This window comes from Tupaia chinensis, unplaced genomic scaffold (assembly GCF_000334495.1).
Source record: "Tupaia chinensis unplaced genomic scaffold, TupChi_1.0 Scaffold000047_1, whole genome shotgun sequence".
NCBI lineage: Eukaryota > Metazoa > Chordata > Mammalia > Scandentia > Tupaiidae > Tupaia > Tupaia belangeri.
Window position 1 is genome coordinate 760,465 of NW_006159505.1, and position 16,132 is coordinate 776,596.

Below are 16,132 nucleotides of genomic sequence, written 5' to 3' on the forward strand. Positions count from 1 at the left end.
CCCGCCCCGCCCCGCCCCGCGGCGCCGCGCCGAGCGGACGGACTGGGTTAGGACCGCCTGTCTACTGCTTGTGATACGCACGCGGTATCAACTTTTTTCTTTTTGTCACAGCGAAACAGAAAAGCATCATCGGCCTGGTCTCCACAGGCCTTATCCCGTTTTCCAGCGCTCCAGCTCCGCAAGGTCCGGGCCACTCTCTCGCAGCCTGGCAGTTACGAACCCTGCTGGGCACGTAGCTGCTCTGCCTCCAGCCTTAGGGCCCTAGTGTGACCCGCAGCATCACAGCCCTCGAGGCGTTGTTTGGACGGTACCATTATGGTATAACCCCAAGACTGCATGCAGTCTGCTGTGGACTCTACAGTTGGAGGCGCTGAGAGTCCCAGGGCTCCAAGCCCTACCTGAAGCCAGAGTCGGAGAAAAACCAGACTAACCCGACAGCTTGGAAGAAAAAAACGGGAGCCCTACAAGTTTTGTTTTTTATGATTGACTATTTTTTGGAGAGGTTTTTGCTATAGGGCGTGTGCGCTCACCAGACAGACAGAGAGAGACAGAGAGACAAAGCGAGAAATCACCCCGCAGGGGGGATGGCCACACCGCAATCCCTTCTCCATTCTCCTCAGGATCTTGGGCACGCACGCATACACGCCCAGCCTGAGTTTAAGCCACTCCAACCGTGGGAGTCCAGTGACATAGCCATTACGCTAAATGCTGGTCTCAATATTTTTATTTTTTGAGAGGTTTTTGTTACAGGGCGTGTGGGCAGGCCAGAAAGAGAAACAGAAAGGGGGGAAATCACCCCCCCCAGAGGGGGATGGCTATGCCACAATCCCTTCTCCATTCTCCTTTTGGGATCTTGGGCACAAAGGCACATGCGTCCGGCGTGAGTTTAAGCCACCAGATCTGAGACTAGAACCACAGTCAACTACATGGGAGTCCAGGGACATAGCCATTATGCCAACTGCTGGCCCCTATGATCAACATATTTTAATGTGAATCATCAGGAAAATTTACACCACAATGAGAAACTGCTGCTTATCTATTATGCTGGCTAATGCTAATAGATAGATAGATGCCATATTTATTTATTTATTTTTAATTTGACCAGAGAGGAATAGAGTGAGAAAGAGGCAAAGTGAGAAAGTAAGTCGCCAGGTCTGGGACTCGAACCACAGTCGGCCATGTGGGAGTCCAGCACCGCAACCACCATACCACCAGCTGGCCTTGCTGACTAATGTTTTTTGTTGACCTGTAGTAACTACATTTTTAAGAGGTATAATGTGATTTTCAGTACAAGAATGTAATGCATAATGATTTAATCAGGGTAATATGTATATCCATCATCCCTTTCTGTTGAGAACATTCGACATCCTCCTTTCTAGCCTTTCCGAGAGATTAACATATAGTAAATTTTTGTTAACTAGTCACCCCACAGTGCTTTATGCTGGAGTTTGGTTTTGGGGGAGTTAGGTTTTTGCTATAGGGTATGTGTACTTGCTGGAGAGAGACGAGAGAGGGAAAGTGAGAAATACACACACACACACACACACACACACACTCTTCCTGGGATGGCCACACTGCAGCCCCTTCATTCTCCTAGGATTCTGGGCATGTGCACACATGTGCCTGGTGTGATTTTTCAAGGCACCAAGTCCAGAACTTGAACCACAGTCGGCCATGTGGGAGTCCAGTGCCCTAACTACCATGCCACCTGCTGGCCCTATGTAAGAGTTTAAGCAAGGCAGAACTGTGACCTGTTTGCTTTTAGGGTTCTCCAGTGGACTGTGGCAGAGACAGGCCAGCAATAAGGCAGTTGGCTGGTAGAGGTAAGACAGACGTGGCCCCTGACCGTGGAGAGTAAGAATAGATAAGAGCCCTGATACACAAGGCTGATGTAGAAGCTTCTGAATCGGGATCTCCAAACTGATTTTTATAAAATCGCTGTGGCATCCTTTCCCTAATAGTTTCCAAAATCTTTTAAATGTAGAAGTCATAAGTTCTTCTCAAAACACTCCCCAAGCTCCCTGTGGAATAATTCTAAAGTCATAGGAGGTCATAGGTGAAGCTACAGGTTAGAAGGTCAAGATGGCCCAGAGATAGGATTATAATAAAATAAAAATGTGTCCCAAATGTTACACAACACATAATTGTACCAAAAAATTACTATTTATCTGAAAACCAAATTTAACTGGTATCCTGTATTTTATCTGGTAATGTAGAGAGCTTTTGGGTATGTGTATTTGAACTTCATTTTCCCTTTGCAGAGAAATAACAGTCTCCTCTTTACCCATGCCTGGTCAGCCAGAGGGTAAGGAGGACACAATGAGAGTCAAAGCCAGCAGAGGTTAAAATCTCCTACATGCTTTATTGGACTTCAAAGAGTCTTATGAAATAACACAGAAAACCCATGTGAGGGTGTCCAGGGGGTACAGGGCATCTGCAGCCTAGCACCCTCCTAAGACCAGCCCCAGGTGCACCCACCCTAGGCCCGAAATAGGATCCCAGGGTAAAGGCATGGCAGGGAGTGAGGCAGAAGGAAAAAATACCTTTACAGCCATAGCAAAAACAGGTAAGGGAGAGAGTTGTCTAGAGGATGGGAAGGGCGGGGGGAAGTGGTCACACAGCCATCTTCACCGATACCCCTTCCTAAGCCACCCCTTCCCCAAACCAGTTATGTCCTTTGTGAGCCTCTGGCCCAGGCTATGTAGTAACATGAAAAATGGGGTCTGATGAAGGGAGTATGCAATGCAGGCACTTGGGAGATTCAGGAGATTTCGTTTTCCACTTTTAAACTGTTTTGTGGTTCAAATACAAAACATCTTTGCCCAGCAGCTCCAGGGCTCCATGAGAGCCCTGCATCATGGCCGTGGCTCCCATTGCCAGGGGAGCCAATTGTCCTGAGCTCCAGGGGACTGATGCTTGGGGAGCTTTGGGACAGCACCTCTTAAGAGACAAACCCTCCAGCAGAATGAAGGAGCAGAGGTAAGAGGGAGGCAGGTGTAGGTGTGAAAAGAGAGAAAAGGTGACCATCGTTTAGCCCACGGCTCTGGCATCCACTCCTCCTCCAAGAGAGGGCTCTCCCAACCCATCCCCAAGCCTGGCATCTCTTCAAAATTCTCTGGTGACTTGTTCTCTGGGAATTGACATCACTCCCCATGGACCCCTGGAGGCCTGAGTGAGCTCCAGGATGAGATCCCCTCTGGCCCATGACACACTCAAAGAACAAATCCCAAAGATTAGATCCTAGGCCCCAGTTGGGGCAAACAGCCATTTTGGGTGGGGTGCAACAGATCTGAGGCACAGGTGTCAGAAGTCATTCCTCCTATCTTCCCCTCAACTGCTAGGAGGAATTGGGGAGTGATGGAAGAGAGAAGCCTGAAAGCAGGAGACAAAGAGAAACAATAAACCAAATCTCAAAACTGGGACAGCAGGAACAGGAGCTGGACCCCAGAAGTGGAGCTGGGAGCTGCAGGGGCAGCAACTAAGACATGCACTGAGGTGGAGAGAGTGACAGCAGCAGCCCATGGTTGAGGGAGGCAGGGCAGGCAGGCCGTGGTGGTCAGTTAATAAATAATGATGAAGGATCCCAGGATGAAGGGGGCAGGTATGTACAGTGCCCAGGCCCCTGGGCCAGCCTCTCCATGTCCCACTCTAGGGATGGAAAGGAGGCAGAAGACCCAGGCAAGAACAAGCTGCACCACCACTGCCACCCCATCCTGCCTACTTCTTAAGAGGTTTCTTAAAGATTTTAAGGGGAAACTTCTTCCGGCCTGGGCTGGAATCTGTCTCCTCACCAATCGAGCCATTATCCTCCTCAGCCGCAGCCTTCTTGCCAGCCAGGTGGGGAATGCGTGTGTTTCGGCTGGCCTGCAGGGCTCGGCTGTCCCCCATTGGAGATGGTGTATCTGGGTCTGGGGAACTGGGGCTGTGAGAACGGGAAGAATCCAGAGGTGGAGAGCCACCAGGTGGGGCTGAGGGGCTCAACTCCATCAGGCTGTGGGCCTTGTCCAGCCCATGGTTCAGCGCCAGCAATGCCTTCTTGGCCAGGGCAGGGCTATCTGGCAGTTTCTCCACCAGAGCCCCTGGGTGGACCCCCTCAATCAGCCGGTGGCTGCCATTGGAAGTCATGGCGTTGAGAGCCTCGTCTGCAGTACGGCTCATCTGAGGAGGTTTGGGGGCCATCCGCTGGCGGTCACTCATGTGGAGGGAGGACTCCGAATCGGAATGGGTCAAATCCCTGCAAGACATAGGGCAGAGAGAAAGAACGGGGCGTACACAGGATAGGAAGATGGGAAAAGTTAAAGATGAGAGAGGGACCACAAGAGAAGACAAGGGCAGGGTAGGGAAATGGGAAAAGAGGCAAGACAGGAGAGAGGAATATAAAGAACAGGCAAATGGGAAGGAAAAAGGAGCAATTAACAGAAGAACATTAAGCCACAAATACAGGATAAGAGGGGAGGCAGGAATGGAGGATGGGGGTAGATTGGAAAAGAGACAAGGCGTAGAGAGTAGAATTGTGGAGGAAAAAAGCACAAAGAGAAGCAAATAGAAATAAAGTCCAAGGAGAGAAAAGGAAGAAAGGAAAAAGTGAGCGAGAGGAAGGAGACAGACAAACAAACAAACAAAAAGTCATTATACCATCATTTGGGCAGGAGCTTTCCAAGGCCTGGGCCCTACCCTTGCTGAATGCTCAGGCTCTGAACCACAACCACAGCTTAAATTTCACAGACATCCTTCCTCCTCTGACCTCCCACAGTGGCTGCATTTCCCCAGATTTGGACTCTTAGCTAACACTGAACCTACATATTGCTCGGAGGCACCCCTGTCCCTGCCTTCCTCTCCCACTGACTCCAATCCCACCCTGGGATACACCCATCTGGGCCAGGTCCCCAGGAGTAGGGCACATGCAGTCAGTGGATCTGACGCAGCTGGAGAGAAGCAGGTTAGAACAGCTTTGCAAACAATTCCTCATCCACCCCAAAAGCCAGGAGGCTGTCTCTTCTAACCCTTTCATAGGATTCAAAAGTCATAGAGAAGTGCTGCACATTTCCAACCAAAGTCTGTGGTGGCAGCAGGACTGGTGGAGTCTCTTTCAGAGCTCTGCCTTTTGGGAGAATGTAGGAAGGCAAAGAAAGACAGGACTTGGGCCTTTAAGGAGCAGTAGTTCTGAAGAAGAGCTAGGGACACGTCTGTGTGATCTTGAACAAGTCATCAGCTAGTCTCACTAGATGAACAAAACCTCAATTTTGATTCAATGAAGATAATACAAACTCAACTACCTCACAAGACTATTTGGAGGATCAAATATGGGGGAGTATTCAAAAAGTTCACAGAAGGTGTATATTATATAAGAAATGATGCATAGATTTCAAAAATGTTTGCATCAAAATAAACTTGTGCTTTAATTCCATTTTTCCATGAATTTTTTGAAGTCTCCTATCTATTAGCAAAGCAATTGGAAATGTAGAAAGTATTGTGGGAATGAGGATGATGAGGCTAGCCAAGCTGCAGGGTTCACATGGGGGCCAGTCGCAAGAGACTTCTTTGCAAGGCTGAGTCACAGGGACAAGCCACTGCACACTGGGCATGCACACGCAGAGGCTAGTCTGGGAATTCACAACCCTGTAAGGCATTATTTCCTAAGAAGACTGAGAGCAATTTCAGGTGCCACTCCTCCTGCCTCTGCAGAAGAAAAGGATAGATATGGGGGTTCCCTGACAACCCCATACTCTCCTGCTCCCCAGAGGCCAGAGAACCCACAATCAAAGCACAGGAAGGGACTAAGGGAAATGTTTTAAACATCTGAGTCAGGAAGCCAATGAGAAGAGTCATGAGTAGAAGAGAGTACCATGGGACCTGGAAAAGCAATGCTGAGGGCCAAGGGTCAGAGGGCACCAGGGCCCTGAAACAGGCAAAAACAGCAGGTTGCCTCACAGCTATTGGAGGTTTAATGCTAAGTAGGAAACAGCTAACTAAGTAGCCACAACATGGGCCTCTACACCTGGGCTGACAACTCCAGCTCCATCTTCTATTCTACAGCTACTGTTTCAGCCACATACCCTATATTTACAAATGTCCAGCCTCATACTTGGTTTCATGTATCTGACACTATCCTTGCTTCTATCTAAATACCCTTGTTTCTCTAAACTCTAAGATGATCCTATTCTGCTTTCATCACACACATTAAACCACTGAAGAAGGTCCCAAGGACATTCTGGAAGCAAACTGAGAAGAGGGCCCTCTAGGGCTGAGGGCCTATAGGCAACCTTGCGGGGGGTGGGGTGGGGGGAATCCTAGGAGCCTACCTTTCCAACATCATGGAAATGAAGTCAGAGATCGGGGCCCTCCTGGCCTCACATCTCCTGCCCCACTGTCCCATTTGGTCTTGGACACCATCCTTCTATGCCTCTCTCATCAAGTGACATCTCATTTGATATTGCCAAAGCAATAGAGGAAGTCTGGGTAGACAGAGGAAGGAAAGGCTCACTGAGGCAGGCTAACCTTCCCTCCCTGAATCTACAAGACCTTTGAGGCCAAGGGTGTCCCTCCCCAAAGGTTAGGCTGCCTTAGACAACCATCCCAAGCTACTAACCTTACTAGAGAGCCTGTTTGTCTTTAGAGATGATCCTCTGGTGCATGGTATAAAAGAAAATTAAGTAGTGAACAGGCCAGCGGATACAGGTATCTCCCTCCCCTTCCTTCCCACTGCCCTCAGCTTAGACCTTGGAGCATGAGATTTACAGCATCCACTAGTTTCCCCAACCCAGTTCAGTCTTCTCCATCTGATAGTATAGTGGGAGGACAAATTCCCTACTCAGGCTTTTAGATGAAAATGAGGATGAGAATGAAGATGAGTAGCTCTGCTCAGTGATAATCCTAGTAAGGGCAGTTCCTTTGTGGAAGAGAAAGGAACAGCCCTCCAGGATAACTGTCTAAAGGCCAGAGGGCAGAGGTAGAGAGATGTATCCAGAGTGAGGTAGGACCAAAAGGAAGCAACACAGTAAGCAGGCTGCAGCCCAGAGCCCAGGACTAGGCTGCGGTCACAACTTCAGAGATGAAAGGTACTTCCAGGGTGAGGAGACTCCGAGGGTCCCCTAAGCTTATTCCAACCAAGGTCAAGGCTACTACCTCTGACCCTATCCTATCACCTTGAGGTATTGCCAGGGAAAGCCCTGCAGCCACCAGACCAGGCTATGGGAGAAAGTCTTTTACTAATTCTTTTCCAGTTCATTTCCTGAGGTCTTACAAATGGACAAAAATATCCAACAGAGTTCCCTAGAATGAAAACCAAGGTCTAGTCTGTGCACTGCTACTAATTAGCTATGGGATCTGGGGGAAATTACTTAACCATTCAGAGCCTTAAGTTCCAACTCTGGAAATGAGCACTTTAGTTTAGTTTTGCAAAAGGATGAATGTGTCATTGGAGAGAGACAAAGAGAAAGAAACAGAGAGGGAAAATGAGAAATCACACACAGGGAAAATGGCCACACTGCAATCCCTTCTCCTCCATTCTCCTCTTGGGATTTTGGGCATGCATGCACATGCGCCCAACTCGTTTTTCCAGATGACCTGCTGGCCCAAAATGAGCATTTTAATACCTGTCACACCTATAAAACTCTTGTCCAAAAATTCCTAACCCGGGGCCAGCCACTGGTGTGGTGATTAGGGCAGCTGCACCCCACATGGCAGCTGCATGGTTTGAATCCTGGACCCACAAGCTTGAAAAACACAGTGGGCAGGTCCAGCAGATGGCATAATTGTTATATCACTGGAATCCCATGCAGTAGACCACGGTTTGAGTCCTGGACTTGAAACTCACACAAGATGCAAGTGCGTGCGTGCCCATAATCCCAAGAGGAGAATGGAGGAGAAGGGATTACAGGGTGGCCATTCCCCACCCAGGGGTGCTTTCTTGCTTTCTGTCTCTGTTTCCCTGGCAAGCACATATACCCTATAGCAAAAACCTCTCTAAAAAAAGAAAGAAAGAAAAACACATTAAGCATGTGTGCATGCATGCCCCAAATCCCAGATACAGGACAAGGGACTACAGTGTGATCGTTTCCTCTGGGGGGTGCTTTCTCACTCTCTCCCCTCCCCCCCTTATTGAATGCACATGCCCTATACCAAAATTAAAAAAAAAAAAATCCAGGAGGCCGGCAGGTGGCATGGTGGTTAAAGGCGCTGGAGTCCCATACGGCAGTTTAAGTCCGGGACCTGGCGGCTTGCTTTCTCGTTTTCCCTTTCTCTCTCTCACTCTGTCCCTCACTGGTCAAATTAAAATAAACAAATAAATAAAGTTAAATAAAAATAATCCTTTAAAAGAAAAATCCAAACCTGTGTCCCCTTTCTGTTCCCTAATTCCATAAAGTATGCTATATCCATTCAGTAGCTTGAGCCAGAAAACTGGGTGTCGTACTGAATTCCTCCCTTTCCTCATCCCCAGCAGCTGGTTACCAAATTACGCATGGCCTCTCCATCCCACAACCACAGAAGCTCTCTAGTAATCTACGGCAATACATTCCCAGTCCTGGTAGTCTGCCCCTTCCTTCCTTTATCCAGGCCCTTAAAAAGTTATTTCTAAAATGCAAATCTGACCGATTCACTTTCTTTTAGAACTCCTTTTGCAGTTTTCCATCTCCTAAAGGGTAAAGACCAAAAGTCATAACCTGTCAGAGTCCCTTGTCACTCTTCCCTTGTCACTCTAGCCTCATGTGCTTCTGCTTCCTACCAGCACATGCCCAGTGTTCTAACCACATGCACATCGTGTTCTCTTGAACCTCCACTGCACATGTTTCTTCTGCCTAGAATAGTTCTTGCCCCTGCACTCAGGTACTAGCACAAACATCGTTTCTTTGGTGAAGCATCCTACCCAAGCACACACTATTAGTCGCTCCTTCCTCAATACCCCATAGCACTTATCAAACTGTCCCGCAATTACTTATGTACCTCTCCTAGACCACACTGCAGTCCTCGATGACTGCGATTACATCTTATCATCTATGAATCCCCTTGTTCAGCAGAGTCTGGCACAGGGTAAACATCAATAAGTATCTATTGAAGGAGTTAAGGAAGCAGGGGTCACTATGTAAAAGTGTGCAGTCTAAACAAAAGTGCTACCGGATCATGAGGGAAGAGGACTGCTACTCATTTTTAGTCAGCAAACCCCAAACACAGAAGCGGAGAAAGATGTGGGGAATTAAGCTGACCTTAAAAAAGAGTCCCAGAGCTGAGAAAGGACAGGACAAGGACGCAGTGGCCACTGCACACACCCCAGATTTGACCAAGCAGCAGCCAGCAGACAGAGGTCAAGGTAAAAGCAGCAGGAAGGGGAGGAAAGGAAGAAAGCAAGAGAAGAGAGACAGCTGATACCCCAAGCTCTCTGAGTGCCCAGGCATCACAGCGGTGCTGTCAGAAGCGGGTGAGTCAGGGTAAGGCTCCATCTGGAGGAAATAGGAAGTGCTCTGGTGGTAATAAACAGGGTGGACATGGACGGTGGTGATGGTGGTGGTGGTGGTGGTGGTGGTGGTGGTGGAAAAGGAGCAGGAAGAAGCAGAGGCAGATGTAGGGCTGGTCCCGTGGCCTTCAGAACTGAAAGACTGTCCAGATGAAAGGCTGCGCATTCGCCGCAGAGACACCCGGCTTGTCAAGAAGTGGCCAGCCTCGCCCTCTACCAACCTCTGAGATCCCAGGCCATGCTGTGGCTCCGTCAGGCGCTGCCGAACACTGCTCTGCAGGCTGGGGGCTGCAAGGAGAGTGGACAAGGTATGAGAAAGAGCTAGCCTACTGTGGCCTGGCAGGCAAGCAGGTATCCCTGGAGAAATGGCTGCTGGAGACCACTTTGGGCTTTGATGCCCAGAAAATGGGGTACCTCCTCCCAGAAACCTCCCACCAGGGATTCTGAAAGGAAGGGAATTTGAAGATTAGGTGCCCAGGTCAGTTTTAATGGCAGTTCCAATTGCACGAGCCCTAAGGCCAATGTCACTATAAGGGAGGTGGCAAGGCAGTTAGTGAGAAGACACAGGCAGGGCAGGTAGAGTGTTGGGATTGGGGGAAAGGTCCGGGAGAGCTAAGAACCAGCCTTTTTAGAAAGCCAATCTCAGAGAATAATTCACAATTTAGACAGGGACTTAAACACAAACATGTTTATCACATCATTATTAATAACTGTATGAAAGTAAACATAAAGGTGACAAAACAGGAAAATGAAAATACATCCAGTTTCAGAGTTATTAAAATGATACTTCTCAAAATATGTAAGAATATGGGAAAATGCCAATTAAAATGTTCAGGAGAAAAAAGTACACAAAATTGTATGCAGTAGTTTTGAACTTTGGAAGACAAAATACCAGAATTTAAAACTAGCCTTTCCACTTCTGCTATAACCTTGAACAATTTACTTCTCCATTTTTACTCATAATTTATAAAATCCGGCATGGTTGTTCAGAGACTTCAAGTTAATGTCTCTAAAGTGTCTGACATAGGTCACGGCACTCAATAAATGGTAGTGGTTATCATTACCTTAAGGTAAAAATATTTCATAAAAATTTCAAAAATAATTTTCACAGACGACTGAATGAGAAGGTACTCAAATATGGTGAGACTATGGATGCTTTTTTTTATGTTAACATTCACTATTTTTTTACTTTTCAAATTTCCTCTGATAAGCATGGAATAACATAGAACAAGTCCTTGAATCAGTACTGCAAATGAGGCTCTTGGAAAACAATGGCCACATGTCCAATGAAGGGGCATGTAGGTACTGGGTAACTCAGGAATGTGCTGGAAATCCTCCTTGGGCTCACTCCCAGCTCTAACTGAAGAGTGAATGCACGCCTTGTTCTTTCTTATCTAGCCTGTAGATAGCTGCCCTGCTTTTTTTCTAAAGATGGGAAAAAGGGCCAGTTACAAGGGTGGCAGAGGCCTTGGGAGGGCCACCAGGGAGAGAGCACAGCTTCACAGTTATAGAGAGCTGAGGAAGCAGGGCTTCTACGGCTGGTGGCTTCAAGGAATGGAAGGGAGGCAGAAGAGGAAGAGGGCAGGAGGGGGAAAGAAAAAGAAGGAGGAAACAGGGAGGAAAAGAGAAAAATATGAAAAAGAGAAACGACAGGGGTGGTCTTTCTGCCCAACCCCGCTGGAAGGGCTACCAAGATATCTGTATAGTTGGGCTGAACGAAGAAGCCTAAGCCTTCCATCACTACCACCGGTCCCTCTCCAGCCCTTGGCTGAGCAGGCTGATTCTTCTCACACCCGAACCCCACCCTGGAGTTAGTTGGGACAGTGCTAACAGGATAAAGGGAGCAGGCAGGGTTGTGAGGCAGGCAGGAGAAGGGGCCTAATGGGTAGAAGTGTTGGTTTAGTCCCAAAAGTTGGAAAAACAAATGCCCCAAAGGGGCTCCTCAAACCCGGGTATTTCCAGAGGGACTGATCATCCGAGCCGGCGGATGTAGAGCAGAGAGAGCGGTCACTGAACCTACGCCCCATCAGCCAGGCAGCATCTAGGGTCAACAGCCAGGCCAAAAAAAGAGAATCTGATTTATGGAGGGCTTCAACCTGCCCACTGATGGGATAAGGAAAGGGCTGGGTGAGGGGCAGGTAGCTCAGGGCTAATGACAGTCCCTCCCAACCCGGAGAACATGGGCCTTTAGATCAATAAGGTAAGACTGAGCTCCGCCTAACAGTGATCAGGGAGATATCAGATCAGGGAGACAAAGAGGCTTGGACAGGGACAAAGTATCATTAAAAGTTTACAAAAAAATTCTGTCTGACATGTGAATCCAGCCTGCTTACAGAATGTGGTGGTTAAGGCAGTTGGATCCTACACGGCTGATGATGCAGTTTGAGTCCCAGATCCAGCGGCTTGAGCAATATGCCAGGCACATGTGTGTGCATGCCCAAAATCTCAGAAGGAAGCAAAAAAAGATGGAGAAAGGATTGTGGTGTAACCATTCCCAATTGAGGGGGTGGGGTACTTTTTTACTTTCTTTCTCCCTCTCTGTCTCTGCAAGTGAATGTGCTCTTTGGCAAAAATTTATTTAAAAAAAAAAAAAAAAGGAAAGAAAAGAATCTGGACTTTTAAACCTGAGACCCTGACCCAGCCCGTTTTCTGCCATCCTCGCTGTACCTGCAAGATATGGGCCCAGGACAACAGCTTTACCATAAGGCTTATTCTATTTACATAAAACAGCCTCTGAGAAAAAAAAAAAAAAAAAAGTCAGTTGTGAGCCAGGAAGGGAAAAAGTCCCCTCATTCATTCACTGAAGAACCTCCACAGAGTATTGCCCTTTAGGCTCAGCTCTCATTACTCACAGGGGAGAGGAAGGAACAGGAAAACCCAGGACAGGGAGAGTCAAGCACTCAGGTGAAAAAACAGACATGCTTGAAAAGACAAGAATGCCTTTTCAGCCTGGAGTACGTAGGGTCACGTCACTTTAAGGAACTACTGCTTCACAGGCCTCACAAAAAAAGCAGAGAGAGACAACACTCCATTCATCTATTTTAACAATTAATTAAGAATAAGAGACAGAAAATGAAAACAAATAATCAAAAAAAGTCATTTTTACATTATGAATCACCTAAGGAAATTATTATCTATAAAGGTGGACAAGAGGGGAAAAAGGAGAACAGAGAGAATAACAAAAACTGAAGGGAGACACACTTAACACAATAGACCCGGAGGGGCAGACAATGCATATAGCAAGGAAATATCCTATGCAAATTTTGCTTTGTTAACCAAGGTCATGAGGTGAACTGTCTTCCTGGATATGTGCCCCATATGCTGTTCAAGAACAGCAGGGGCCATCAACTTCTCAACCCGTGCATCAAGGGCTCCTTCTCTCATCCCCACCAAAGGGGTCACCTACACTGCATGGACAAAGGTGACACAATCTCCTCATCCATGTCATCCACGTCGTCAGTCATGATGAAGTGGGCAGGGTTGGGGCGCGTACTGCCCATCCAGCTGGGGTCTATGTTGAGGGCAGCCACCAGAGAGTGGATGCCAGGGTTATTGACAATCTGGAAGCCACAGAGGATCTCGATCTGCTGCCAGCGGTGCAGGCGCTCCCGCAGTGCTGCTGTCACCTCACTCAGTGCTTGCCTGAAGACAGAAGAAAGAAAATTGAAGACAGGGTTCAAGTGTGAGCCCCAATACGAATAGGGCCACTTCTCAGAGGAAAAAGGGGAATATATGCAAACAAAAAAACACAATAAACTTAAGAGCAGGTGGGAGCTAGCTCAGGGCTATCCCTCTACATGTGAGGAAATGGAATCTGGGCTGGAGGCCCTGTACAGTCTCAAGTTCTGATGATGGCACAAGTGTTGCCAGATAACTGGTACTACTCACTTAGCTGTTAGGATTTTGTGATCCACATCATCCAGGGAAGAGCTGTGGGCCACGTGGAAGGTACCAAAGAGTGTGTTTCTCTTCTTTTTTATTTTCTCAGCCTGCAAATATGAGGCCCCCAGCTTAAAGTGAGCAGGGATCAGAGGCTGGAAGAAATGGCTGGGTTCCCCTCCTCCTAGTGCATCTTACACTACACAAGGAAAGGAAAAGAAAGAGGGAAATAGAAAAAGAAGGCAAGAGGAGGGAATAAGGGGTAAGGAAGAAAGACAACAGAGGAAATGAGAGAAGCAATAACAGGATACCTTGAATAGTATCCTGGCCCCAGGAGGACTTTTGTCCCCACAACAGCCTGGGGCTGGCAGGGCTTTCCCTCTACCTGCCTACACCTGCTTCATCTCTCCCAGAAGACAGGTGAGAGCATCCCCATACCCTCATTCCCTCCTCCAGAAGATTGAGGACATTTCCAGCATCTGTTACCTTAGAGAAAGAAACAGAACCCACCACCAGAAGATCTCTTCGCTCCATAGGAGGGCAGAGAAAGGCAGAAAAGAGGAAGAAGAGCAGGTAAGAGGGAGGAGGGCAGGGAGAAGACCAGAAGGAAGAAAGAAGGCAGGAAAGGAACAGGAGGGCAGATCTCACCCCCTCCTTGGCCACCAGGAGCTGCTTCTCAGCATTTTGCTTCTTGATGTTGTAGTACTGCACCTCCACCTCGTGTGTCAGCTGTAGCCACTTCTGAAGTGCCTCTGGAGCATACCAGGAGCTGTGTGATTCCAGCTCCTTCTCTGCTTTCCTCAGGGCCTCCCGAACCTATGCAGCCAAGAGGATGTGATCCATTTACTTACTCAGACCCTCTCCAACACCTATGTATGATGCTTCAAAAGTCAGAATTCTTATCTGCTTTACAGCTCTCCCAGGAATGAGAAAGTGTGTTTTTATATACACGGTAGCAAACTCAGAGGAGGAAAGCAACCTAGTCAAGGTCATATAGTTAATAGTGTCAACAAGGGGCCAGATGGTGGCATGGTGGTAAAAATGCAATGCTCTGCAAAGCAATCCCACATGGGAAGGTTTCTGGTTCAAGTCCAGAGGTCTCCCTGAGTACACGAGGCATGCATCTGTGTGCCCATGATCTGGGCTGATGCTCAAGTGAATAGCAGTGTTAGTATCCTAGTAGGGATAATGTCAAACAGAACCTATACTGAGATTTTTCTGTTCCCAGATAAGGATACTTTTCTCCATCATATTAGCTAACTTTTATGGCCATGTGGCCAGCCTCAGCATCCTTCCCCACTCTCTTCAGGAGCTGGTCACCTGGTGACTCATCTTCCTACTCAGAGTGGAGGGCTGTGCTAGGATCTCAGAACATCACAGTAGGGCAGAAAAAGCACTCAGTTGGGAATCTAGAAATGTGATTCTGGTCCTCAGTCTGTCACTCAGCTGATGTATATTGGATCTTAGTTCAGTACAAGGAAGGACTTTCTTTCATGCAAATCCATCAGTGAAGGGATGATCTTGTTTATAAAGTGAGCTCCTTGTCATGGAAGGCATGTGAAAAACTCACGTCAGAGAGACCTAAAAAATGGTTGCTACACCAGAATGGCATTGGCCTCAATGTTCTCCAAAGTCTTTTCTGGCCTAGAGACTGAGTCTATGATTTTCTCAGTGAGTAGGGCAGGTAAACTTTGAAAACTACTCTCTACAAGGTGAGAAGACAATGCTCACATCCAACGTGGCCATTGCCAATAAAGACCAAGCCATGAAAGGACCAACGTATAAGCAGAAATTTTCTTACCGACTTTCTTTGCAAGGAGCACACAATGAAGCAGATGATCACAAAGCCCTTAAGTGGGAAAGATCTGGACATGTATACAGACATTGTATATACTGGATCCCTTGCCATTTTACCTAGGCTACTAGTACAAATGACCCCCTACCACCCCACCTGGACACTGATCTTAGCTGGCCAGAATCAGAGAGCACAGGGATTGAGAACAGTCTTGCTATTTCTAACTTCAGTCAATGAGGCCAGCATCCCATAGTAAGCTTGTGGTTCCCTCCATAGTTTAAGATAAACCTAGAGGGCTTCAGCTAAGGACAAAATACCTATATTACTTTAAAAGTCATGTGGTTGATGTTGCTTGAGTCTATAAAATGGCCAACTCTTGCTTTTGTTTATTTAAAAGGAAGAACAGATACCCAAGAGAATAATACAATAAGTCAGAAATTTTATGATCAAATTCTACATTTAATGCAATTAAAGGAATGGGATAAGCTAAGGCAGAAAATAGACAACAGAAAAAAGGGAATAAACATAGGGAAATGTCATTGTTGGGGAAGCACACAAATGGGCTGGTTTGCCAGTTTCAAATCTATTTAATGAGCGAAATAATTACAAAATAGGGAATGGAGAAGATGGGAGGCAGAGAAACAAACATCTCACCTCACACAAGAAATAAATGCCCAAAAGAAAGAAGACAACAGATGGTCAAGTCAGAATTCACTAGTCCTATTCTTTTATTCTATGGCTGTGGTTCTCAACCTTGTCACATACTGGAATCATATGGGGATTAAAAATACTGATATCTTGGGTGGGGCCAGCAGATGGTGTGGTGGTTAAGGTACTAAACTCCCACATGGCCAACCACAGTTTGAGTCTTAGACCTGGCAGCCTACTCTCTCACTTTCTCTCTCTCTCTCCCCCTTCTCCTCTCGACAAATGTTTAAAAATTAGTATTTTTTAAACATACTGATCCTAGAACCAAAACTTCTGATTTCATTTATCTGGGGTATTTG

The 16,132-nt window shown here is 47.2% G+C and overlaps 1 protein-coding gene across 5 annotated transcripts in view; it reads right to left on the minus strand.

Annotated features, from left to right (window-relative positions):
- Nucleotides 1-2,342: 2,342 nt before the first annotated feature.
- Nucleotides 2,343-16,132, minus strand: part of STIM1 (stromal interaction molecule 1) — a 221,145-nt gene continuing 207,355 nt past the window's right edge. For 2 of the 5 annotated variants that reach the window (XM_014590355.2, XM_006140920.3), the window contains exons 8-13: nt 13,979-14,146; nt 13,340-13,440; nt 12,858-13,093; nt 11,400-11,492; nt 9,673-9,739; nt 2,343-4,234 (exon numbers count right to left, since the gene is read on the minus strand). In XM_014590355.2, the coding sequence (XP_014445841.1) occupies nt 3,718-4,234; nt 9,673-9,739; nt 11,400-11,492; nt 12,858-13,093; nt 13,340-13,440; nt 13,979-14,146 (1,182 nt within the window). In that variant the 3' untranslated portion in view covers nt 2,343-3,717. Of the gene's footprint in view, nt 4,235-6,589; nt 6,627-9,366; nt 9,740-11,399; nt 11,493-12,857; nt 13,094-13,339; nt 13,441-13,978; nt 14,147-16,132 lie in introns of all 5 variants that reach the window. The other 3 variants (XM_014590364.2, XM_014590358.2, XM_014590351.2) reach the window with 3 other exon arrangements.